Source organism: Hippopotamus amphibius, chromosome 12 (assembly GCF_030028045.1).
Source record: "Hippopotamus amphibius kiboko isolate mHipAmp2 chromosome 12, mHipAmp2.hap2, whole genome shotgun sequence".
Taxonomy (NCBI): Eukaryota; Metazoa; Chordata; class Mammalia; order Artiodactyla; family Hippopotamidae; genus Hippopotamus; species Hippopotamus amphibius.
In genome coordinates, this window is record NC_080197.1 from 83,396,764 (window position 1) to 83,420,260 (window position 23,497).

At 57.1% G+C, this 23,497-nt stretch overlaps 1 protein-coding gene across 10 annotated transcripts; it reads left to right on the top strand.

Annotated features, from left to right (window-relative positions):
• The first annotated feature begins 2,867 nt into the window (after positions 1 to 2,867).
• Positions 2,868 to 23,340, top strand: ZNF385A (zinc finger protein 385A). 10 transcript variants are annotated; one of them, XM_057702254.1, is made up of 10 exons: positions 2,900 to 2,989; positions 4,561 to 4,664; positions 5,183 to 5,266; positions 9,396 to 9,532; positions 16,959 to 17,069; positions 18,669 to 18,831; positions 20,773 to 21,015; positions 21,386 to 21,555; positions 21,764 to 21,859; positions 22,001 to 23,340. In XM_057702254.1, exons 4-10 carry the CDS (start codon positions 9,446 to 9,448, stop codon positions 22,229 to 22,231), a joined length of 1,101 nt encoding a protein of 366 aa, XP_057558237.1. In that variant the 5' UTR covers positions 2,900 to 2,989; positions 4,561 to 4,664; positions 5,183 to 5,266; positions 9,396 to 9,445; the 3' UTR covers positions 22,232 to 23,340. The 10 variants fall into 10 exon arrangements, with proteins under 10 accessions (XP_057558239.1, XP_057558237.1, XP_057558234.1 ...); XM_057702252.1 differs by having other exon boundaries at positions 2,914 to 2,989; positions 4,564 to 4,664; XM_057702251.1 differs by lacking the exon at positions 5,183 to 5,266.
• The last annotated feature ends 157 nt before the right edge of the window (positions 23,341 to 23,497 follow it).

The window sequence follows — 23,497 nt, forward strand, 5'->3', positions numbered from 1 at the left end:
GTCCCCTCTAGGCCTGTCCTAATATCCAGCAAGAGAACGGAGAGGGGTGCTGAAATTCTAATGGAATTGGTAGAGGCAAAGATGTTCGTGTCCTGCTAAACCAGAGTTCAGCCACCAGAGGGCAGCATAGCCACAAATTCATGGGAATTTGGGGAAGGGAGGAGATGAGGTCCTCCTCACCTTTCTTTCCCCATCAACAGGGCTATTCTTATTAACAGGCTCCTGCCTACCAGTGCCCGCATGATCTCAAAATATCTCTCCTGGGACGCCAAGCCTGCCCCACACTCCAACTTGTGACTTCTTGATAATTCTGTAACTCAGGAACTTCTTCCCAGAACCCATAAATGAAGAGGGAGTGATAGGGAGGGCAAGACCTGATGAGGCAAAGAGCCACCCAGTATTTCCAAGAGTGACAGCTGTGGCATAGCAAGGCACTGGGAATGCTCCAGGAAGGAAATCCCATGCTCCCCTTCTTGGGGGATGGGTAGGAATGGCATCAGCCAAACCCCAGGGGCCAAATCTGAGATTTCTTACACTATTATGAGGAGGAAATGAGGAGGGGAAGTGGGCTGCGTGTATTAGGCTGGTATCATGGGCGTGTCTGTGTAGTGCCTGTACCTTTGAGTCTCAGAGAGTGACAAGGTCTCTCCCAAGGATGCACAATACAAGATAGGAATCCCTGGGCTCAGAAATGCTGCAGATGTAATCCAGCACCGACCGCTCTGTCCCTGAACTGTAATGCTCAGGCTCTGGTCTGTTTCCCCTTCCAAATCTCCCAGCCCCTCCAGAGCATGTTTACCTCCCATCTTGAGATCTGAGTGATGCAGAGGGGCAAAGGGTAGGGGGAAGGCCTGAGTCCCAGCCTCATCTGTGTCAGTGGAGATGGAAAGGAGGCCCCAGGAAGGGAACAGAGCAGCTGGGGGCACAGAAGGGGGAGGGGGCACAGGAGAGGCAGCTGGCAGGCGGGAAGCTGATCTGGGGGTCTCACGTTTCTTGACATCAATTAGAGCAGCCGGCCTGGACTCATTAGTAGCCTGGGGTGCAGGGCTCATCAATAATGAATTCACCCCACACACTGCCCCCCTCCAGCTGCCTGCAAGGTCACCCCACCCTCTAGCCAGCTGCCTCCTCTTGGTGAGCTAAGCAACCCCTCTTCTGAGATGTCCCTAACTCAGGGTCTCTGGAGGGCAGAGTGGGAGAGTAGACAAGGCTGAGGGCAAAGGGGTCTCTATCACTGATCAGCCACGCCTGATGCTGACTCTGGTTTGTTCTCTGAGTCCACCCAGGAGGAGAAAGATTGGGAAGAGGCAAGGGGGTGATTAACACAGTCTGGGAGAAGCTGGCTTTGTGATGCTAGGCTCGAACAGCATGGTGGCCGATGGGATCTGGAGCAAGAGGACCTCCTCTGATGGGCTCAGAGACCCTACCTTCTCCCTCAAGGCCAGATTTGGGCAGCAAAGCCACAGTCCACCGAGGTCTCTGGGCCTCTGGATCAGAACAAGACCGAGGCATCAGCAAACTCAGAATTCACTTGCCCTTGAGCTGGAGCATCTTGGCAGGTGCAGAAACAGATCTTTTTTTTCAAACCAGATCAGTGGGGTGAGGACAAAAGACTGCTGAGGCCCAGAAACAGGAACTTGAACTTCCTGTACCTTAATTAGCCATATAGTCCTAAATTCCCTGCAGAACCCAGGAATGCCAGTCTCCAGTCCCCTTCCTCTTTCCTAGACTGTTCCAAGATGCCAGTCCCCCCCACCCTTCTACCAGCCTCCTCCTCCCTGCCTCCACCCTCCCCAAATCCCAAGTGCTCTAGTTCCTAGTCACACCTCCTTTCCCTCTGGCTGGGGTTGGCCCAAAGCTGGCTGCTTGGCATTCTGGGAAATCCTCCTGCTGCCCTCCCTCTTGGGGCAGGTACAAACAGGTCTAGGCTGCAGCAGCTGCATCTTTCCCAGACACCTCGCAGACTCCCAGACTCCAGCCTCGTGCTGTGGTCCCAGTTGCCTGCCTTAGAATACATCCTGTCAGTCCTTAGAATACAGCTGGTGTCCTGTCCTCTGCCTCCCCCCGATGTTCTCCCCAGCGCACACATTCTGTCCTATCCTCCATCCTCCTCTCCACCTCATCAAAGACCCCCCACCAGTCCTCTTCAGTCCAAGCTCACCTTAGTGGGGAATGCCCAGGATAGATGCTTACGTCCCCACACCAATCCAGGTCATCTCTACAAGGTTGAGTCTCAGTTCTGGATCTTCTGTCGTCATCTGGTTGCCCTAATGATCTCAGTTGCAAGCTTCTATTTCCACCTCTTTGGGTCCATTGATTCAATCTTTTCCCTCAGACCTTCCCTAAGGACCTAGGCATTCAGACCCCAGCCAGAGATCATCCTGGGGTCCAACTTCAACCCCACATTTCACCTCTGAGACCCAGCCCCCAGGCACCCTGCTCCAGAGCCAGAGAAACAAACTAGGACCCAAACATTCTCTACCCCACCCTCTGCTCCCCCCCATCCCATCACTCTGGAGAGGACTCGGGTTTCCTAGCCAGCCTAGGTCCCATCCCTCCCCGGAGTACTTAGGCATCCCCCATCCTATATCAGCCCATGACCAGACTTCCCGCCCTCAGACTCAGCCCTTCCCAGGATCGCAGGCATCTTAGTTTCCAGCTTGCTGTATCAGCACACCTCGTCCTCCAGATGTCTAGTTCCCCCAGCCCTGGCTGCAGTGACACCGTAAATCCAGGAGGCTGGGGCAGCAAGTAGAAGAGAAAGCGGGAGGGGGCGAGAAGCCGCCAGGACTCCCCCCTCCTGGAGCCCTGGGTGCCCGGGTCCCCCCTCCTCCCGTCTTCACCTGCTGCGGGCTCCGCCCCCGCTCCGCCTCAGCCGGCCTCTGCTCCTCCCCCGACTCCACCCCCCGTACCCCCAGCCCGGCCAGAACGGCCCCCGGGACAGAGCGACGCGGAATCCCGGGCGCCTGGGTCCCCAGCATGATCCTCGGTGAGTGGGCTCTGCGGCTCCAGGCTCCAGGCTCCTGGGTCCCTCTCAGTAGGTCACCCCCCCCCCCCAGCCTCCCGCACCGCGGTGACTGCGGCCGCCCGTCAGCGACCGGTTCCCCCTCCCCCTTCATCTGGCTCCACATCTGGGGCCCCCTCTTCCCCTCTTCCCCAAACTGCCGCGTCTTCTCCCAGTAATCCAGAGAGTGGTAAAGGGGGAGGGAGAGCCGAGTGAGACCCCCGCCCCATAATGAGCATATTGCGTATTCATGAGGCTCATGAATATTATATGACATCTACGAGAGGCTGGGGGAGGGGGCTGGTCCCGGCCTGGTGGAGTTGAGGGAAAGGTTCTGACCGGTCCCCACCCCTCACCCCAGCGCCTTCCCCCACCCTTCGCTCAAACACTCCGACATCCTTCTGGGCCCAGGATAAGAGGGAGAGGAGGAAGTGGGGGGCGGGCGGGGGGAGAAGATGGTGGGTGTAGCTTCGAGGTGTGTGTGGTGGGAGGTGGGAACCTGAGGGCTGAAGATAAGGGGTCTGGGGAGAGGAAGGGGTGGGAAACTGTCCATCCCAGGGCCCCCGCGGCTCGAATCCTGTCTCCGCAGCCGTCCTGCCCCAACACGCCAGGACCTGCCCCTCTCTCTCCCTGCTCTGGCTGCCTGGGCCCTTCCTTCCCGGCTTCCTTCTTCTTCCTTCCGCCCCCACCTCACCCGCACCCCTTCCTTGGGCCGGGGGCACCAGCAGAGGAAGGGGCTACGGAGAGCCGCAGGAGGCGGGAGGGAGACTCCCGCGGGGCGCTGACGTCCCTTGGGCCACAGCCACCCCGGCCTCATGACCTACATGGGAAGGGAGCCCCGGGTGGGAGAGGAGAGGACTGCTCATCAGTCTGGCTCCAGGCCCCCACCTCCACAGTAGCCCACAGGCCTGCTCTGTCCTATGACCCCTGCCCTCTGCCCTCTGCCCTCTGCCGTGGCTAGGCCGGTTCCTGGGCCCTGCTTGTGATTGGGAGACCCTCCCAACCAGGCCCAGACACCTGTGGTCTCCCTGCCCCCAACCGGGAACACCTGGCTCCACGCTGGCGCCCCAGGGCCTCCGGGCCCCTGCCTCAGCCCTCTGCTGGTGCCTCCTCAGCTCTTCTGCTTTTCTTCTTTCCCTTGACCCCTACTGACTCCCACTAGGGGTCTCTCTCCCCTTCTGCCCTCCTTCCTCCATCTCTTTCTCTCCCCATCCTGTCTCTCCTCACTCTCACGGCTCTGCGTCTGCCCCCTCCACCTGGCACTCCATCAAATCCACTGAATGAATGAGCCAACGGAGGCGCAAATGGCTGGTTGCCTGCCTCCTTCCCAAGAGTATCTCTAGCAGGGGAGAGACTCCCCACCATCTATGAGGATTGTCCCTACCATAGCATGACCTCCACCAACACACTTGGACTCAGGTCTCCAGGGCACAGGCTCCACGTTCCTCCCACCCGCGCGGTCCCTGCATCCTGAGCCCACGCCAGGCATGGGCCCTGGAGGCAGCCCCACGCTTGTCCCAGGACAGGCCAGTTTGAGCTGTGCTTCTCCTGGTCAGTAGGCCTTGGAGAGGACCTCCGGAACCTGCCTGAACCAGACCAAGACCCCACCACAGGAGGAATGCCACCACCTGGACCCCCACCACATCTCCCTGAGGACACTGTAATTAACTCCCTCCTTGGGCCCAGCCCACAGAGGGGTGGGAAGCCTGGCGGGCCACACACAGCCCTCTTAGACAAAGGAAGGAGAGAGGAAGGCAGCTGCCAGCCAGGCCTGAGGCCCATTCTAAGGTTTTCAGGTTCTGAATGCGGAGGTCCACTGAATCTGTGTGCAAGTGCCCTGCCCAGCAGGTGAGGTCCAGCCTGCCGGCTCAAGAGCTAGACTGTGGGCACAGGTTTACGGTGATGGTTCTGGGCTCAGGTTCCCTGTTCTGAGCTTTTGTTACCCACCTCTCCAACTGGGCCCTTGGTTTGGTGTTGGAGGCGAAGGCGGGGGCATTGAAGGAGGCCTTTCCCATCAGGCTGGGGAAAATTTCCCTGGTGTCTTCCTTCTTCCTTTCCTGGACAACTCCTCCCTTTAGGCCCTGCCCCCACCCACATCCACCCCAGGGTTATTAGGGATGATGTTTTGAGTAGTTGTTCATAATCATCCCCTTGTTGCTTTCATCTTGGACTTCAAAGCCTTTCCAGCACTCAGCCGGCCTGCTGCCAAGAAGGGGGAAATTGACGCAGAAGGGGACAGATACCTGAGACCTAGTCAAGAAGGCAAGATCTAGGGGTTCCAGGCTCTCCCCTCAACCCCCCAGTTTTAGTCATTTCTGGGGTTAAAAGAGGCCAAAAGGCCTGAAGAGAAAAAGAGATGGATTAGAGATGAGATTCCAGTCCAGACGCCAATCTCATTTCTCCTTTGGCCCCAGAGCTTAATTCCCATTTTAACCCAGTGCTGACCCCGTGTTCTTCACCACCTCGGACCCTAACCTTGCAGCCCTAGCTCCAATACCTCTCTCTGATCTGAATCTCATCCTGGCCCAATCTCCAGACCAACACTACCCTGCAGCCCTACCCTAACACCCTTCCTGGCTCCTGTTCCCTTCCAGATGCTGCCACGCCCAGAGCCAGCTCACAGCAGACACTCCTATTCTTTGCCACAGGGGTTTCAGGCCCCAAGCCCAGCCTGAGACAGCCGAGGGACTGGGACTGCCACCTGGCCAAAGTTTCTGGGGAAGAGAGGAAGGAAGAGACCAGCCCTTAGTGAGATGGAAGGACTAAGGAGTGAGATCTGGGTTGGTTGTGGCTTGGTGCTGGAGGGGAAACCTGAGCAGTATGGACGTGCCTAGGGCCAGGTAGGGCACAGAAACGGACAGATGGACATCCATCCAAGGGGCTGAGACTTCACCTCCCCCCTAAAATGGTTGGGAGCTGTCTTTAATGAAAGCACTCAGCAGCTCCCCGCAGAGCTGGGTGGGGCTCAGCTATCTGCTGGAGGTAATTACTCTGATGAGCTTCCCTCTGGAGTGGCCTGTCCCAGCCAGGCCTCAGCTCCTCCCTGCCATGCCTGACTTGGTGTGCACACCCACACGCGTGTGCACACACACACACACACACACACACATCCTCCAGTTTGCTCTCCACTTCCTCCTCCAAACCCACCTGAAGCCTTTACCTAACCAGCCATCAGAAGCCCTGGGTTTCCTACTTCATTTCCTCCTTCACAGCCCTCATTATACTCCTGCCTTTTCCCCCCTTCCTCCCTAGAAAAGTGTGGTGCCTGAAAGCCCTGTTTAGAGCCAGACAGACAGATTCCAATCCCTAGCTAGCTATGTGACCTTGGTCAATTAACTCCCCCTTTCTGAGCTGACGGTCATCCTCTATAAGATGAGGATTCGTTTATTTAGCAAACATTTGTTGAGCTTTCTTTGTGGCAGGCCAGCACTTCACGTGGATTTGTTCAACCCTTTCAACAGCTCTGCAACGCAGGTACCGCCACTCTCATTTGACAAAGGAGAAATGAGACAGAGAAGGTTTGGAAAGGAGCTAGTCACCCAGCTAGTGAGCAGTTAGAGCCATTTGCAGGGAGGCGTGTATGGCCTACAGTGGGCCCTTATTATTCTCAGGAAGGCGGGGAGGGGACTGAGACTTGGGCTACCTGACACCAAAGGCCCTGTTTCTGCCCACTCGGCCCATAAGTTGCCATCTGCCCCCTCCCACCCCAGATCTCAGTGGGGTGGGCCCAGGAACCTGGGGAAGGGACACGTGAACCTCCAGCGCCCCCTCCATCCTTACTGCCCCCCTCCCGCTTCCCCTTCCCTCCCCCCACCCCAGGGCTGTGTCAGGGGAAAAGATGAGTTGCTGGCCGGAGGAAACTGGCTGGCTGCTACCTGTGTTCCTCCAACACCGGGAAGGGCATGGAACTTTTTCTCCCCTTCCGCTCCTCAGACAAGATGGAAGCCTTCTCAGAGCTCTGCTGGATTCAGAGTTAAATTGGAGCCCTTTGGGGTGATGTAGCAGAGAAAGAGGGAGACAAACCTTGATTGAAATCCCAGCTCTGATACTTACAGGCTGTGTAACATCGGCCTAGTCTTTTTAACTTCTCTGAGCCTCAGCTTCTTCGTATATCCAATGGTTAAAAACTAGTGTCAGCTACCCCATTGAATAGTTACCTCAGAGATTAAATGTGCTAATACTCAGAGTGCATTACCTGAAAACATTTTTTTTTTTCTGTTGCCTCTTGCAGAACTCACCTCTCTCCTCTGGGATGGGTATTTGAGGGGTGGGGGCCTGGGGAGTTCAGAGCCGGGGAAAGGGTCAAGGAGCTAGCTGAGCGACCGCCCTCTCTGGTGCCAGAACAAGTGCCAGCCCCAAACCAGCTGTTCGGGGTGGGTGCTGGGTGCCGGGGACACTGGGAGCGCTCAGGTTTCTCTCACCATTCCTGATGCTGCCCGGGGCTCGTTAAGGCTGCCCTGGCCCTGTGTGCCAGGCAGGAGGGGACAAGCACAGATGGGAGAAGCCATGGGGGGACAGACGGGAAGGGGAGGTGGTCGCCCTGCCCCATGAGTCTGTCGGTCCTCTCCCTCTTCTCTCCCTCTCTCGTTCTCTCTGTTCTCTGTCCTCTGGTCTTTCTGCCCTCATCCTTAGCTCTATGTCCAGCTTTTCAGCCGTGTCTCTGTTTCTCTCTCATTTCACTCTCTTCATCTCTCCATCGTCCCCTATCCTCTTCTCTCTCAGTGTCTATGTCCCTTTTCTCCGTCACCTATTCCTGCTTCTGTCCGTCTTTCCTGTTCTCACTCACTTTCGTCTGTCTGTCTGTCTCTCTCGCTCCTCTCCCCTTCCCCATCTCAACCCTGCGGTGGCAGAGGAGGCAATGAACGTGACTGACGTGCAGACCCCCAGCTGCCCAAGGGCCAAAGCCAAGCATCCTGTCCTTCTCCTTCGGCTCTTAGTGTCTGCAGCCCAAGCTCCCAGCAGCCTTGACCCCTCTCTGCCTCAGGCACCCTGGCCCCCCAGTCGCAGCAGTGGGTGGAAAAGACAGACCCTTTGAGACCTTCCTGGACCAGCTCCCTGCCCCCAGCTCTGCCTGAGCCCTCCCCACCCCCTCCCTCTCGCCTCCGATTCCCCTAATCCCTGCTCCCCCGCCCTCCCCTCTGCCCCACTTTTCCAGGACTCTGATTGGCTGATTCTACGGACTGGACTGGGGGTTGGGGGGGCTGGCAAGGGAGGGGGCAGGGGGCAGAACCAAGGGAAGGGGACGCCCTCAGGCCCAGGCCCCTGGGGGGCCAGGGCCAGGCCACTGCCTGGGGGCAGCAGGCACCAGACACTGAAGGTATGAAAAGGGGCTGTCTCTGGAGGGAGCAGGAAAGGAGCCGGGGGACCCTCTGCCCCAGTGAGGTCAAGGGAGGACGGGGCTAAGCGTGCAGCCTCCTGGGTTTGCCTTTGTTCCTGGGAAGCCCTGTTGCTGGCGGGGGGTTGCTAGAGCCGAGAAGGGCAACCAGAGTTCCCTGACTGGTTGACAGAGACGTCTTGGAAGGGAGCTGGGCCAGCAGAAGCCCCGAGGGGTCCTGAGGGCCTCTGGGCCACCTGTGTGGAGGCTGGCAGGGCTCCTCCCATGGCCCTGGGGGAGGAGAAGTTTTCAGGGATAGTAATGGAGTGGCTGGCCTGGACTTTCATTTCCCCTTGGGGTCAGACTCAGGCATTCCCCTCCCAGAGGCCCGTCACAGTTCCTCCTGCAGAGCCAGAGCTGAACTTTACCGCGGCTGACAGAGGGACCTGGGGAGGACAGGAACGTCGAGAGAAGGGGCTCTGAGAATGGCCACAGGCAGTCCACCTCCCAGAGTGCATGCCACTTGCATACCCCAAGACATTGACAGTTAATTAAGAATTACGGCTGGGACAAAATCATAACCCTTTGGGGGAGCCTGAAAGATTCAGCAGCCCTCCTCCAAATCCAGGTCTCAATATTCCCCTCTAAGCAGTGGGATGAATCACTCACCTGACTGTTCTCCCTGGGCTAAGACTTAGCCTTTGGGATTCCCTGGGGGAAAGCAAAACTGGAAGAAGGGAGTGGCCAGGGGCATGAGACTCGGAGTCCTGCTGGTGCAGCAGGCGCTGTGATCTTCCTGGGTCTGTAAAATGCCTAAAGGTCTTGGGGGAGGGAGGCTGGAGAAGGGGGAAGTGAAAATCACCCAGAAGGGAAGAACAACAGGTCTGTACCCTCCCCCAGGCCCACAGGGCACCGTGCTCCATTGCTCCGGAGCCAGCCAGCAGGGGAAGTGTGTGTGAGGGGGGTGACAGATTTCTGAGTGTGGGGGCCCCAGCTGGGGAGTGGGACTGCCAGGCTTGGGTGGGGCTCCCAAGCGTCAATCTTCCTGCCCCACATAATGTTTTTTCTGCCCTTTAGGCAGCTTGAGCCGGGCAGGGCCCCTCCCTCTGCTACGGCAGCCCCCCATCATGCAGCCCCCACTGGACCTCAAGCAGATCCTGCCCTTCCCACTGGAGCCGGCACCCACCCTGGGCCTCTTCAGCAACTACAGCACTGTGAGTAGTAGCCGCCTGCCTGCCTTCGCCACCGTCCTGCCACCCCGGCTCCTTCTCTCCCTTGGACCCATCCCTGCTCCCTTCTCTTGTATCTAATTAATTCCTTATCTCCTCTTAGGGCCCCACCTCCCTTACTTCTAGTCAGTTACAAGCGTTGTTGGCTCTCTGGTCTACTATTGACAACAATAAAAATAGCAGCTAATATTTGCTGAAGTCTGACTGTGGGCCAGGCACTGTGCTAGGTGTTTTCTATGAATCATCTCATTCAGTCCACCGTCGAGACCTAGATTGGTGGTACTGACTACAGGGAGGTGGAAAGAGAGACTCTTTGAGGGCATAAGCAGCCTGGCTGTAAGCTCCAGCTCTTTGGAGCCCATCATTGGGTGGGTAGGGTCCTTGGGGTAGGGCTTGGAGGGCTGGCAAAGTTGTCTAGATTGAATCACTATGAAATAGGGAGCCTCCATCCATTCTTGAGCAGGACAGTGAGTTGGAAGGAGCAGTGTTTGAGGCAGGTGAGTGGAGCAGCTGGATGGAAGGGAGCAGAGGCTGGAGGATGGTGGCCGGTTACGAGGCTGTCTCAGCAATACAAGCCTGCCGGCGAACGAACCTGGAGAGCCACACTGGGCCCATGGCGGCGGCAGCAGCGGCAGAGAGAGTGAAGGAAGGGGGATGGGTGAGGTGTTTCCAAGGAAACATTGACAGGCCGTGGTGACCAACCGTGGTTTGGGGGTGGGGGAGAGAGGGTGAGTCAAGGATGACTCCAGGGTTCAGGCCTCTGTGACTGGGAGAAAGAAGTCACCTTGCCAGAGGCAGGGGGTTGGAGGAGGAGGCTGGCCCTGGGGTGAGGCTGCTGAACTCACTTTAGGACATGGTGAGTTGGTGGACCAGTGGGACATTGAGCCAAAAATTTCCAATAGGTAGTTGGAATTTGGGGCCTGGAGAGTGGGCTGGAGCTAAAGGTTTGGGGGAAGTCAGCTTTATTCAACTCAAATAACCCACCATCAAACCATATTCTGTTACAAACGGGTATTGAGCATCAACTATGCACCAGGCACTGCAGTAGATGTGTTGGTTTGTTGGTTTTGGTTTGGTTTGGTTCGGTTTTTTTGGCTGCACCGTGTGACTTGTGGGATCTTAGTTCCCCTACCAGGAATTGAACCTGGGCCCTCGGCAGTGAAAACAGAGTCCTAACCACTGCACCACCAGGGAATTCCCTGCAGTAGATGTTTCTATACTTGATCTCATTTAATCCTCACCACGACCCAACAAAGTAGACATTATTATTCCATTTTGACATACAGGAAGACAGAAACTAAGGCCCAGAAGGGTTTAGGAATTTATCTAAGTTGACACAGTACATGCCTAAGGTAGGATTTGAACCCAGAGCATCTGACTCCAAATACAGTTCTCTTTATACCTGCTGCTTCCTCCAAACTCCTCCCAGAGGATCCAAACCAACATTTGCATTGCACTGTGAGGTTTACAAAGTATTTTTCATATCTCAATTTTTACAGCAACCCTATGGGGTAGCTGTCGTTTTGTCCCCATTTTACAGACAAGAAAATTGAGCACTAACTATAATCAAGGTGCTGTCCTAGATACAATGGAGACATGAGGGTAAACATGACATGCTCCAATCCTAAAGGTGCTTATATTCAGGGAAGAAGTATAGATGTGTATACAGTGATCTACAATGCAAAACAGACGGTTATAAATATTGTGACAGAGACACTAACAAAAATTCAATTGAACAAAAAAGTTTTTGAGCACCTACTATGTGCTGGGCACTGTGCCTGGTATCAGGGAAACAGGACTCAGTCTGTGCTTGGAGAGCTCATGGCGTAGTAGGAAAGATAGCAAATTAGCATTTACCCTGTAGGGTGATAAGAGCTGTGTTGGAGGCATGTAGCTTGTAAGGGAGCCCAAGGAGGTGTCAGGAAAGACTTGTTGGATGTGGTGAGGGACCAACCGGAGCTGAGCAGGGAAAACAAAAAGAAACAGCAGAGGAAAAAGGGATTGAAGCTGGAGCAGGTGACATTCTGATTTGGGCTTTGAAGAATTATTGGTAGGATTTTAAAAGGGGCCTCAGAGAACATTCCAGACTGAAACAAGGACTAGAAAAGAGCGTTTGAGAAACTGTATTTGATTGGGTGTGACTGCAGCCGAAGGTGCTGGGATACTTTTCCCCCAATCTACATACCTGATTTACATTTAACCTCGGGTCTCCCATCATTGTCCCCATTTTATAGATGAGGAAACACAGACCCAGAGAGGTTAAGTGACTTCCCCAAGGTCACAAAGCTACTTAGTGCATTCACGTGGGTAATCCCAGGTTTCTGACTCCCTGGGTTCATGGCTCTAGTGGGGATGAGCTGTTTAAAGCCAGAAGCATGGATAAACTTGGAGAGAGTGCGGCCAGCTGTTGAGCAGCACCAACTTTGGCATCAGATTGGCAGGATTTGAATTGATGTTCCAAAAGTACTGGCTGTGTGACTTTAGGCAAATTACTTAACCACTCTGAACCTCAATTTTATAGCTGTAAAATAAGACTAATAGTACCAACACACAAGTTTGTAGTGAGAATCCTATTACCTAATCATAATGCCTAGCACCTAGCACAAACCAAGTTTTCAACCAGTGTAAGCTGCTATGATTATTGTGTTATTTCTATTATTTTTACTTAATAGAGGATCAGAGAAAGAAAGGTTTTGGCCAAGGCCCAAGCCTTGGGGAATAAGCAGAATTAGGCAGTGGGAACAGGAGGAGGCTCCAGCAAAGGAAATTCAGGAGCCACAGGAGGGGGTGGGGACAGAACCAGGTTCCTGTAGAGGTGGAGAAGCCAAGGGAGAGAGTGTGGCGGGCTGCATCAATAGTGTCAAGTTCTGCAGGGGAACGAGGACTGCAGAAAAGCTGCAGACAGGCCTTGGCAGTACTGTGCAGCAGTTAAGTACTGGGCTTTGGAGTCAGGCTGCCCAGGTTTAAATTCAAATCCCATTTCAGCCACTTACTAGCTTATGACCTTGGACAAATTATTTAGCCTTTCTAAACCTCAGTTCCCTCATCTAGAAAGTGAAGATAATAATAGTACTTACTTGCAATAGTGGTTGTGAAGATTAAATTAGGTAATCCATGTGAAGAGCTCAGTCCAGAGGCTGGCACGTTCCAAGGGCTCAATCACCGTTAGATGGCGGTGGTGATGGTATCATCATTCATGGCAGAGTCTCTCCTTCCCTGCACTAATACTTCCAGATCTCTTCTGCTTTGGGGGTTCCTGCCCCTTAGACCCCTCCCTGCATTATGTGTCCCTCTGGCTCTTGGACATCCCTCACTGTCTCCCAAAGACAGCCTCTCTCTACATCCAGGCCCCAGCTTCCCTCATCTCCCGGCCCTAGGTGGAATCCAGAGATGAGAGAGCCGGAATCCTAGGACCTATCCAGAGAAGATAAGGAAGTGTTTGGGGGAGTGGGCTGCTCTGCTCCTGTCCGTTGTCCCCCAATGCTGCCCTCACTCTACCGCCAGAGGGCAGCAAGTGCACGAAGCACAAGCTCTTCGGGAACCTGGTTGTCCAGCAGGTGGCGGGCGAGGGGAGGAGGTGGGAAGCGGTTAGGGATGAAGTCCCCAGTCTGAGGTCGCTTCTGCCCTGGGTGACCCCAGCTCCACCCTTCAGAGGAGTCACTAAGAGAGTAGTGCCTGACTCCAGGGTACCTGGCTCGGTCTCCCATCCCTAGCAGGGGAAGTGAAATGTAAAAGGGGCACGGGGGCCGCGTGCAGAGGGAGCAGGGGAAGGGTCGTCTGGGGACTCAAAGAGACGGTGGGAGGGGTAAAAGAAAGGAGAAAGGTCCAAGCTAGAGAAACAAGGTCGGCCATAGGATTGGCAGGGATACTGGACCCAGCAAGAATCCCCAGTGGAGGAAGCCCAGTGGGGCATCTGGGCAATGCCCCGTCGCCAGGCCGAGGGGCCCCTTGCCAGGACCAGGTCTTCCTGGAACGAGTGTCTGGACCTGGACACCCCGTCCTCTCCTCTTTTCGCCCTAGCGCCCCTTCATGCCTCTGGAGCTCCCTATCCCCGCCCCCGTCCTCGGCCCTCCCTCAGCCCCGCCTCTGGGGCGGGCTCTGGGCCGGGCCGGCGCCGCCTCCCCTTCTCCCCGCCGGCCCGGCCGCACAGCCCCGAACCACCCGGGCAACGAGCGCCGCGTCCCCGGCCTGCCCGGCCCGGCCAGGCTCGGCCTCCCCGCCCGGGTCCGCCGCCCCGGGCCATGGAGCCGCGTCCCCCGGGGTCCCGCAGGGTAAGCCACCCGGCCCCTCCTCTCTCCCTGGCTCCCGCTGCTGCCGCAGCACCCCCCCTCCCCCCCCCCACACCCCATCCCCGCCCGCCCCTGCCGGGCTCCCTACCTCTCCCTTCGCCTGGTCCTTGGGTTATCCGGCCCATCCCCCACGACCGGCGCTGCCCCAACCAATCTCCGGATCCCATCTGGCGCCCCCCAGGCTGCTGCCACCATACTGGATACCCCGGCCTCTGTTTCTCAGATCCCTGAAGTGCCCCAAATCTTCAGACTTCCCATCGGGTCCCACACCTACCCTCAAATTGCCACGCCGCGGCTCAGATCCCTTATGCAGCCCTGACCCCATCTCAGCCTTAGTCCCCTTCCTAGCATCCCTCCCCCACCAGCTTCCACCTGCTCTTTAGACACCATCTAGCTCCCTCTCTCTCCTATTTCAGTCCTTCCTGTCCCTCAGGTCTTCCCATCCCTGAGCTTCCATCCCCCTTCCCTTTTTGCCTTTACTGGGGGGGGATGGGGAAGTGGGGTGGTCAACAGGGGCGGCGGTGCCATCAGATAAAGGGCAATGGAAGGAAATATAATCATAGCCCCCCCTCGTGTTCCTGATCTGGTTTCCCCCTTCCCTCCCCCTTGCCCTTCCTGATTCATTTTGCCCCAGCTTAGGGGAGCGATTCCCTTTCATGTCTGCTGTTGGAGGGCAGGTGGGAGGGGACTGTTTTGTAGACCTTCCCAGACAGTGTCTAGGCCAAAATCCTAAGGAAGGGGCTCTGGAGTGGGATGGGCTCTGGGAGATGCTGGCCTCCACCCCTCCCCAGAGAGCCCTCATCTAGGTCACCAGGGCCTCTTGACCTTGGCCCGGAGCAGCACTTCAGTGGCTCACATTCCACCTGCACAGGGATTGGGCCCAGGAGCCCTCACCTTCAGTCCGGTGTCTCCTCAGTTCCTGGTGGAGAGGGTGGGAAGGACCCACCTGACTGGGTTGCTGCCCTCTTCTCTGCCCACCCCTCACCCCTAGTTGGTGTTTATGGACTTAAACCTGAGGAGGGGGTTGTACAAGGAAAAGGCTCTCACCCTGGAGGAAGGACCCAAGTTAGACAGGGACCATTCGCAGGGGATGGATGTTGGGACGGTCAGCTCACAGGTCATCCTCGGGGCACTGGGTCCTCAGCCACACTGGGGAGCAGGCTTGGGTGCTGGGGTGGGGCAGAGACAGAACCAGGGGCCTCTGCTTTCCCCTTTCCATCCCACTCCTCTCTCCCTACCGTTTTCATCGACTTAGGTTTCCTGGCCCAGATTGGGTTTCTGTTTGGGCTGAATTCCATTCCCCACCCAGCATTTGAGGACATCCAGGGGCTGAGGAGAACCCTGGGGCAGAGTTGGGGGTCCCTGGTTAGGGAGGACTGTCACCGGGAGGCTGGGAGCTGAGTGCAGTCATCTGTCTCCCCTTTCTGATTAAAGCCTGTCTCCAACTTGGTCTGTCTGTCTTTCTGCCAAACACATCATACATTCACACCAATAAACACGCAGCTGAAGATTGCACAACCTGACCATTCATGGCTTCAGCAGAGCCCCTGACACAGAAATGTTGATACATAAATGATGTACACATAGCACGTGACACGCCTTCACACTCCACCCCTGCACAGATTGATCATAGCCTGCCTGGAAACACACAGACACACCCAGTCTTCCCCTGTTTGGCTTTTCCCTGAAAAGGACCTGGGCTTCCAGGAGGTGAAGAGTAAGCCACTGAGAGGGGCTGCTTCTGGCCAAAGGCAGCCCAGAAGATTGACACTTGTCCACGGACTGGGTATCGGAACTGGGCCGTGGTTCCTGCCTCTGCCACTGCCGGATGGGGCAGCCCATTTCACAGGGATGCTAAAGCCCCTTTCCTGACATTAACCCCAAGCAGCCAGTGAGACAACTCGGGGGGGGGGGTGCAGAGGGGAGCCAGGATGTGTGGGCTTTCTAGACCACCTTCTTCCCCCGGCTCCATGCTCCTGTCTCTCACCAGTATCTCACAGGGAATCATGAAGACCTGGGCACAGGGAGGGCCTCAGCTGAGGAGCTAAAGACCCCCAAGTCTCCAGCAACTTTTTTCTCACTTGATCCTTCCAGATAGAAGATGAAGTTTTGGCTCCAGTTTGGTTCCATGCTTATGAGAGATCCCAGCCATCACCCAGTCCTGCTCAGCCTCAGCTGCATTCCAGGCTGCCTCTCGCTGGCCCGCCTGGGGGCCAGAAGGGAGGAGGATGGAGCAGGGAGGCAGTTTTCATGCCTCTAGGCCCCTGGCTTCATCCCCTGATAGCAGAAAGCCTCAGAGAAACTTCCATTCTCTTCCCTCTTCATGTGAACTCTTGGCAGGAGACTGCAGAGACATCTGCTGACCCAGGGTGCGGGCAGAGGCCGTTCCTAATCCCACCCAGCCCCATAGCCCTGCCCCAGAAGCCCTGTGATCAGGGGGAGGGAGTTCAGAAGATCCCCGGGCTGCCTCAGGCCAGCCCAGCTTCTTAGGTCCCCCTACTTATTCCCCATTATTCACTGGAGCCACCTACTCTCTCCTGAGTTCTTTTACTCCCTCTAGAAGCTGCTACTTTAAGAGGTCCAGGGAGTGAATGTGTTAGGGCAACCTGGGGCCCAGAGATGGGAAGCTAGGAACCTCTGTCTCCTGGGACCAGAAGCTTGGCTTGGTGGATGGTCTTGCTCCAGAGTGGAGGCCAAAAAAGGCTTCAGCTGAAGGCCCTAGGATCTGGGATGCTTTGGGACTTCCTGAATGGGTCTCTGGTAGATTGGCCCCGGAGAAAGTTCAAGGTGACAGAATTCAATCTTCATGGGATTACAGACGGAGACAGGAGTCCAGGTTCAAGTTCCAGCTCTGCTACTAACTCATGCTGTGACCTTGGGCAAACCACTTCTACTTTCTGTGAAGTGGGAGCGTTGGGCCAGTGGATCTCTCAGGTCCCTTCCAGTGCTATGAAGACTAGGCTGGGCGGGAATCAGGGAGCTGAGGCTCAGCACCCTCTGGCACGCTGGGGGATTGGGAGGAGGCTCTGGGGACTTCGGTTCAACCTAGCTGCTGCCAGTGGGGTTGTGATGGACATGAGCTTGTGCTGGGGTTCCTGGCTCACCCCAGCCTGCCTCCACAGATGGACCCCGTGCAGAAGGCTGTACTCTCCCACACTTTTGGGGGACCCTTGCTCAAGACCAAGCGGCCCATCATTTCCTGTAATGTCTGTCAGATCCGCTTCAATTCTCAGGTAAGAAACCCAGCTGCTCACCCGTCCAATCAGTGGGGCAGGGACTGGGAGCTCTGGGTGGAGGGCAGGGATTAAGGGGATGTCAAGGGATACTGTAGGAGGGGCAGGGCCAATGGAAAGCACTTGGGAGGGACAAGAGATGGCTGTGTATTTTGACACGAAGCAGCCCAGTCCTCTAAGGCCGACCCCTCCCTCCCTTGGGGACTGAGGCATCCCTGGCTCAGAACTTCTTGGAACAAGGTAGCCATCTGTGCCTGGGTGGGAGTGTGGCCCCTGGCCCACAGGTCATGGGTGCAGGGCTGAGTTATGTCATTGGCTCCCCTGCAAAGCCCGTGCCCTCCTTGGCCTCTGCTAAACTGCCTGGCACACCCACTTCCCTCTAACCTTCTGGCTTCCTCCTCTCTCCATTGTCCTCCCTCCAAATCACACACAAGGCCTGGCCCCCACTGCTCTCCCATAGGAAAGTCTCTCCCATGGGAGAAGCCACCCAAAACTCAGAACCTAGGTGTCTGGCCTCCCAGATTTTTTTCCCTCTGAGGCTCCCTTGGGACTTCTGTGTGGGTCTAGAAGGGGCTTTGTGGGGTGTAGGTTCTGAGAGCTTTTGGAGAAAAACAGCAGAGCCTCATTCTGCTGAGTAGGGGAAAAGAAACATGTTCTGCTTCTCTACCCAGTACACACACACACACACACACTCACACCACACTATGCTGCTAGGCTCTGCACACCCCTGCCCCACCCCTGGGCTGTCAGTCTTTTCCTGCCTATCCACACCTTTTATTTATGCTTTACCCCTGTCTAGGTGACCTTGTGGTTCCAGGATTGTGTGTTCTTAGCAGAGGGTGCACACAGGGTGGGGGTAGAGCTAGGACCAACCCAGATTTAGACCTCCACTTGACCTCGACCCCAGGCATCCCCTCTCCCAACCCTGGCTCCACTCACTGGTGGAGGGTGGGAGGCCGGAGGGGCCGGGGGCCAATAGTAGGCAGCCCTCCCCTCTTTTTGCCTTCCTCTCCCCTCCCCCACCAAGCAGCTCTGTTTTGACAGCTGTCTCTGCTGCTGTCTCTGTCTCCAGAGCTGGGCTTGGGGCCAGGGTCCTCCAGGGTGTCCACAGAGGCTTCAGGGAAAATGAGACCCAGAGGGGAGTAGTCAGGATTACAGCCCAGGCTTCAGAGCTCCTGGGACTCCCAGCTTAAGGGTGGAAGCAGCAAAGGCTGGATCCTGGGGCCAGGGTACACAGGCACAGAAGGCTCGGGGTCGAAGAGGATGCAGACTGGCTGGACTCCTCGGCCCCTCCCGTTTAGGGTTCTCCTGTAGGTGTGAGGGCCTCTTCCCTCACCCCTGGACAAGGTGGGAAGCCTGAGTGAGCAGCCAGGCCCTGGGTGTGATGGTAGAGCCTGGGCTAGGTGGGGACCCAGGTTCCCAGCGACTGAGCCCTAGGAATAACCAGGGCTTCTTGGTGTGGGGCTTTACATCTCCCTGGTGTAGGGAGAGATTCACTGCAGCCTGCTGAGGCCACCCCAGGACCTGAAGGAGCTCCATGGGGAGAATGTTCAGATGAAAGGAGATCTCAGATTCCCTTTTCTTCCTCCATCCCTAAAGAGCCAGGCTGAGGCACACTACAAGGGTAATCGCCATGCCCGAAGAGTCAAAGGTATCGAGGCTGCCAAGACCCGAGGCAGGGAGTCTAGCGTCCGGGAACCAGGAGACCCAGTTCCCCCAGGAGGCACTCCCCCAAATGGAGATGGTATAGCCCCCCGTCCAGGTATGTCTGTCTCCCCCCACATCCTTCAACTGATCTTGTCTCCTCCGTTCTGTCCCCACTTCCCAAAACTCTCCTCTGCTTTCATCTCTTTCTTCCTCAGCCCCTACCCCACCCCCACCCAAGGTGAGCCCTGCAGCCAAACACAGTGATGCAAAATTTCCATCCTGTCACCCCCACTCCCGCCCCAGCTCCTCTCAATAGAGTCCCCACTGTCTGGCCTCCCCACCGCCCAGTGACTCAGAGAGGGGCTAGAGTGAGGCCACCTGGCAAACTTCCTCAAGAAAAAGGGAACCATCAAATCCAAGGAGAGGCCCCTTCATCTTGGGGAGAGGGGCAGGGGAGGGAGTCAGGATATCTGAGGGCCTGCCCACAAGGGCTCCCCCCCCCCCCCCGCCCCAGGGAGGACTGAGCCCAGGAAACCCAGGCAACTCCCTGAGAGATCTTGGGTAGATCTTTTGACCTCTCTGGGCCAGAGTTTTCTTTCCTGGGGAAATGAGGCTGTGAGACTTGAAGATCTGTGAGGTCTTTTCTGGGTTTACAAAAAGCAACTCTGAGATTCTTTCTGCCTCATGGCCGGTGGCCATCCTCAACCATCCTCCCAGCCAGGAAACTGGAAAGAAGGAGTATCAAGACAGGACGATCTGAGCCACCCCCATTCTGGGATTATCACATCGGATGTCAGTCATGGCCAACTCCAGAGAGACCCGACATCCCCATGTGCCCCTTGTCCTTGTCCGTCCTTCTTGCCCCACCCTAAGGAGAATGAGAACCAAGGATCTGCACCACCAGTTTGGGAAGCAGACCCCCACTCTCACCACACACACACACACACACACACACACACACACACACACACACACCCCATCCCTCAGGGATGCACAGATAGGGCGGGCGAGTGAGCTGAGTTCTAACTGTGTTCTGGTTGCTTCTTAGCCTGAACATCTTGGGTTAGCTTGGTAATGTCTCTGGCAAAGGGGGATGAGGATGGTGGCGGTGTAGCTGATGTTTCCTGTCTAGCACTGTTCTAGGTGCCTGATGCACATTACCTCCCTTAGTTCCTAGCGTGTCTCTCTAAGGAGGTAAGGATGCCTGCCTTGCTTTTGAAAGCCGAGAGGTCCTGTCCAGATTGAGATGTGAGTGTGCTGTCTGGATTGGGATGGAGATAAAGGATGTCAGAAATGAGGAAGAGAAAAAAAAACAAAAAAGGGAAAGATCCCAGGATGTACCAGCAAATGGACACCTGAGGGCTCAGGAGTCCCCTCCCACCAGCTCCCCACCCCCACCCCCGGCCTCCCCCTGACCCGGAAACTGGATCGGCTGCTGGAGCAAGATGGGAGCGCTAGAGTTTCCCCTGTGCAGAGGCCAGAACCCAGCGCTGAGGCCTGGGGCCTGTGCATCTTTAATCGAGCCATGAATTATAGAGCAGCCCACATCCCTGCTTCTTCCCTCTCCAGTTCTGCTGTTTCTGTTTCCCCTTTGCCATGTCTGTGTCTGTCTCTTCCAACCTCTCCTCACCTTGTTTCTGCCCCTCCCTAGAGTTCTTTGGCATGCCTCCCTGGGGACTAGGCAGGCCTCTGGGAGGGGGCTGGCTGGGCGGGAAGCCCAGGCTTGCTGGCAGGCCTTGGAGGGGAGATTCCTTGTTCTAGGCCCCTCTCCCCCTGCCTAGGCTGGCTTCCAGCTTCACCCTGGCTGAAGGTGGGGCTGGACCCCTCAGCCATTCCCAGCTTATGGAGAATGAGCCAGGCATTGGAGTCTCACACCCAGCGTGCGGCAGCTGGACCACATTTGGCTCTGGTCCAGGACATGAGAGCATGCATGTTGTCACAGGGTGGGGACTCTTGGGCCCTTGCCCTCCAGGAAATGGGGATAGGTCTCCTCCACATAAAGAATCTTCTCTGAAAGCCATCTGGGATGATCCCTATGTTTCTCCCCCAACGACAGTTTCCATGGAGAATGGACTGGGTCCAGCCCCAGGATCCCCAGAGAAACAGCCTGGCTCCCCATCCCCTCCCAGCATTCCGGAGACTGGTCAGGGTGCAACCAAGGGTGAAGGGGGGACTCCAGCCCCAGCCTCCCTGCCTGGAGGTAGCAAGGAAGAGGAGGAGAAGGCCAAGCGGCTCCTCTACTGTGCTCTGTGCAAGGTGGCAGTGAACTCCCTGTCCCAGCTTGAGGCACATAACAAAGGTATGGGCTCCCCTCCCCCACCCCCACTCCCCTCTCCTCAGCCCACTCCTGCTCCCTACGTCCTTCCTCCCCTGGCTTCCAACATCCCTGGACCCTCTAAGACTCACCTACCTATCTCCCTCCCTAATCATCTCCCTCATTCCTTAGCCCATTACCAACTCAGTTCCCTCCCCACCCCCTACCCTATTTCTTGTAACTATGACTCTCCCCTGACCCAGCTTGTATTTGGAAGGGTCCCAAGGGGCTTGGAAACCCCACACACTTGATGCACCTCCCCCCAATTTTGTAATTGGCAATGTGGGTATTTGAGGCCTAGTAGGCCTGGAGAATTTTTCTCCACCCCTTACTTCCTGCCCTCTGTGGGCTCCAGGTACTAAGCACAAGACAATTCTGGAGGCCCGAAGTGGACTGGGCCCCATCAAAGCTTACCCTCGGCTGGGGCCTCCCACTCCCGGGGAACCAGAGGCCCCTGCGCAGGACCGAACCTTCCACTGTGAGATCTGCAACGTCAAAGTCAATTCGGAGGTCCAGCTGAAACAGGTCGGTCCAAGGCCCTTCCCAAGAACTCTGGGGAGTGCACCCGCTAAGAGGGGAGGGAGGACAGGAGCTTGGGTGAGGGCTCTTCTTCGGGGTCATCCTTTGGTGCCACAGAAGGAGCAGGGCCAGGTGCTGAGGTGTGATTACCCTGCTCCCTGGCGGTTGCTCCTTTCCTCGTGGCTCACAGCCCCCCACTCACTGGTCCCTGCAGCACATTTCCAGCCGGCGACACCGAGATGGTGTGGCCGGGAAGCCCAACCCGCTACTGAGCCGTCACAAGAAGCCCAGGGGCGCCGGGGAGCTGGCGGTAAGGCCTGGGTGATGGAGAATTCGGCCAAGGGGGGACCGGAGCGAGGAGGAGAGAGGATGCGGGCAGGCCCTGGGAAAGGTGGACTTTGCCGGGCCACAGAATGACTTTGCCCTCTGCCCACCCCTTTCCTTGCTGCAGGGCACTCTGACTTTCTCCAAGGAGCTGCCCAAGTCCCTGGCCGGAGGCCTGCTCCCCAGCCCCCTGGCGGTGGCTGCGGTGATGGCAGCGGCAGCAGGCTCCCCGCTGTCTCTGCGCCCGGCTCCAGCCGCACCTCTTCTCCAGGGACCGCCGATCACCCACCCGCTGCTCCACCCGGCCCCCGGGCCCATCCGAACTGCGCACGGACCCATCCTCTTCTCCCCCTACTGACCTGAACCCTGAACCCCCCTCCCATTCAACCCCCCCACCTCCAGCCGGGACCCAGGCCTCCGGGCTTCCAGTCCGCCCCTCCTCCCGGCACTCCCTGAATGATCTCTCTCCTTGCCCCCCACCCCGAGGTACGGGGTTCCAGGAAAGGGGAGGGGTAGCGGGGGAGGGGGGCTTCAGAAGGGGGGGAACACCCCAGATCTCAGGGAACCCCGCCCCCTGCCCTTCCCTCTGCCCTAGAAAAGGGGGGGCCGTCTCACCCCCGAGCCCCCTTGGAGACACCCCCCCCAAAAGCCATGTCCATCCAGCCCTTCCCCCCCAAACCTAGCACAAAACGGGGTTCACAAGCCATGGTCGGGGTCCAGGGGGCAGAAATGGATTTTCTTGGCAATAAGCGGACTCTGGGACTCCGGCCCCCTAACCCCCAAACTGAAGCGCTTCCGTGAACACCCCCCGTCCTCCGCAGGGGGAGGGGAGCAGGCGGGATCCTGGGTCCCTCATAAGCACTTTGGTTTTACCGCCTGCAACCTCACTGTGCCCGCCCCGCATCACGCCCCAGCCCAGGTCTAGCCGGGCCCATGGGCAGCACTTGGGGGCATCTCTGGCACTTGGGTGGGACCAAGTAGATGCCCCTATAGACCCTTCCCTGACCTTCTCCCTTCCCAGTCTGGATTCCATTCTTTTCACCAGCACCCATCGCCCAAGGGGTACCAAGGGGGGCAAGGGGTGTCCAGTCCAAGCCCACCCCCGCCTCGCCTTCCGCAAAACTGTGAGCAAAAAGCAATAGAAGCCTCGCCCCCGCCCCGCCCCTTTCCGCAGGATTTGCAGTCTGTAGCCTCTCCCTTCCCAGCTCCTAGACCTCATGGCTGTCCCCTCCCACCAGAAACCTCCAACTGCACAATTCGGGCGGGGTCGTGACCTCCCCCCCTCTCCTTGTGGTTTCCGTATCGTCAGCCCTTCCAGCACCGACCCGGGAGGAGGACGGGCCCCCAACTGGCCTTTCCCTCCCCATCAACTCTTTCTGCTTGACGATGTAGCACCCCGGCCCCCCACCCACGTCTTTCCCTTTTCCCTCTCCCTGACAATAAAATCTGGATTCGTTGCCCTCCGTCCCCCAGACTAAGACTCTTGATCTTTGCCCGCCGTTTTGGGAGCAGTTTCATCAGGAGGTGTATGTGTATGGTGAGGGGGAGCCGACGCGCAGGAAAGAGGGCCAGAAGGAGGAGGGGGACGGGAAAACGGGGCTGGGAGGAGACAAGATCTGAGGCT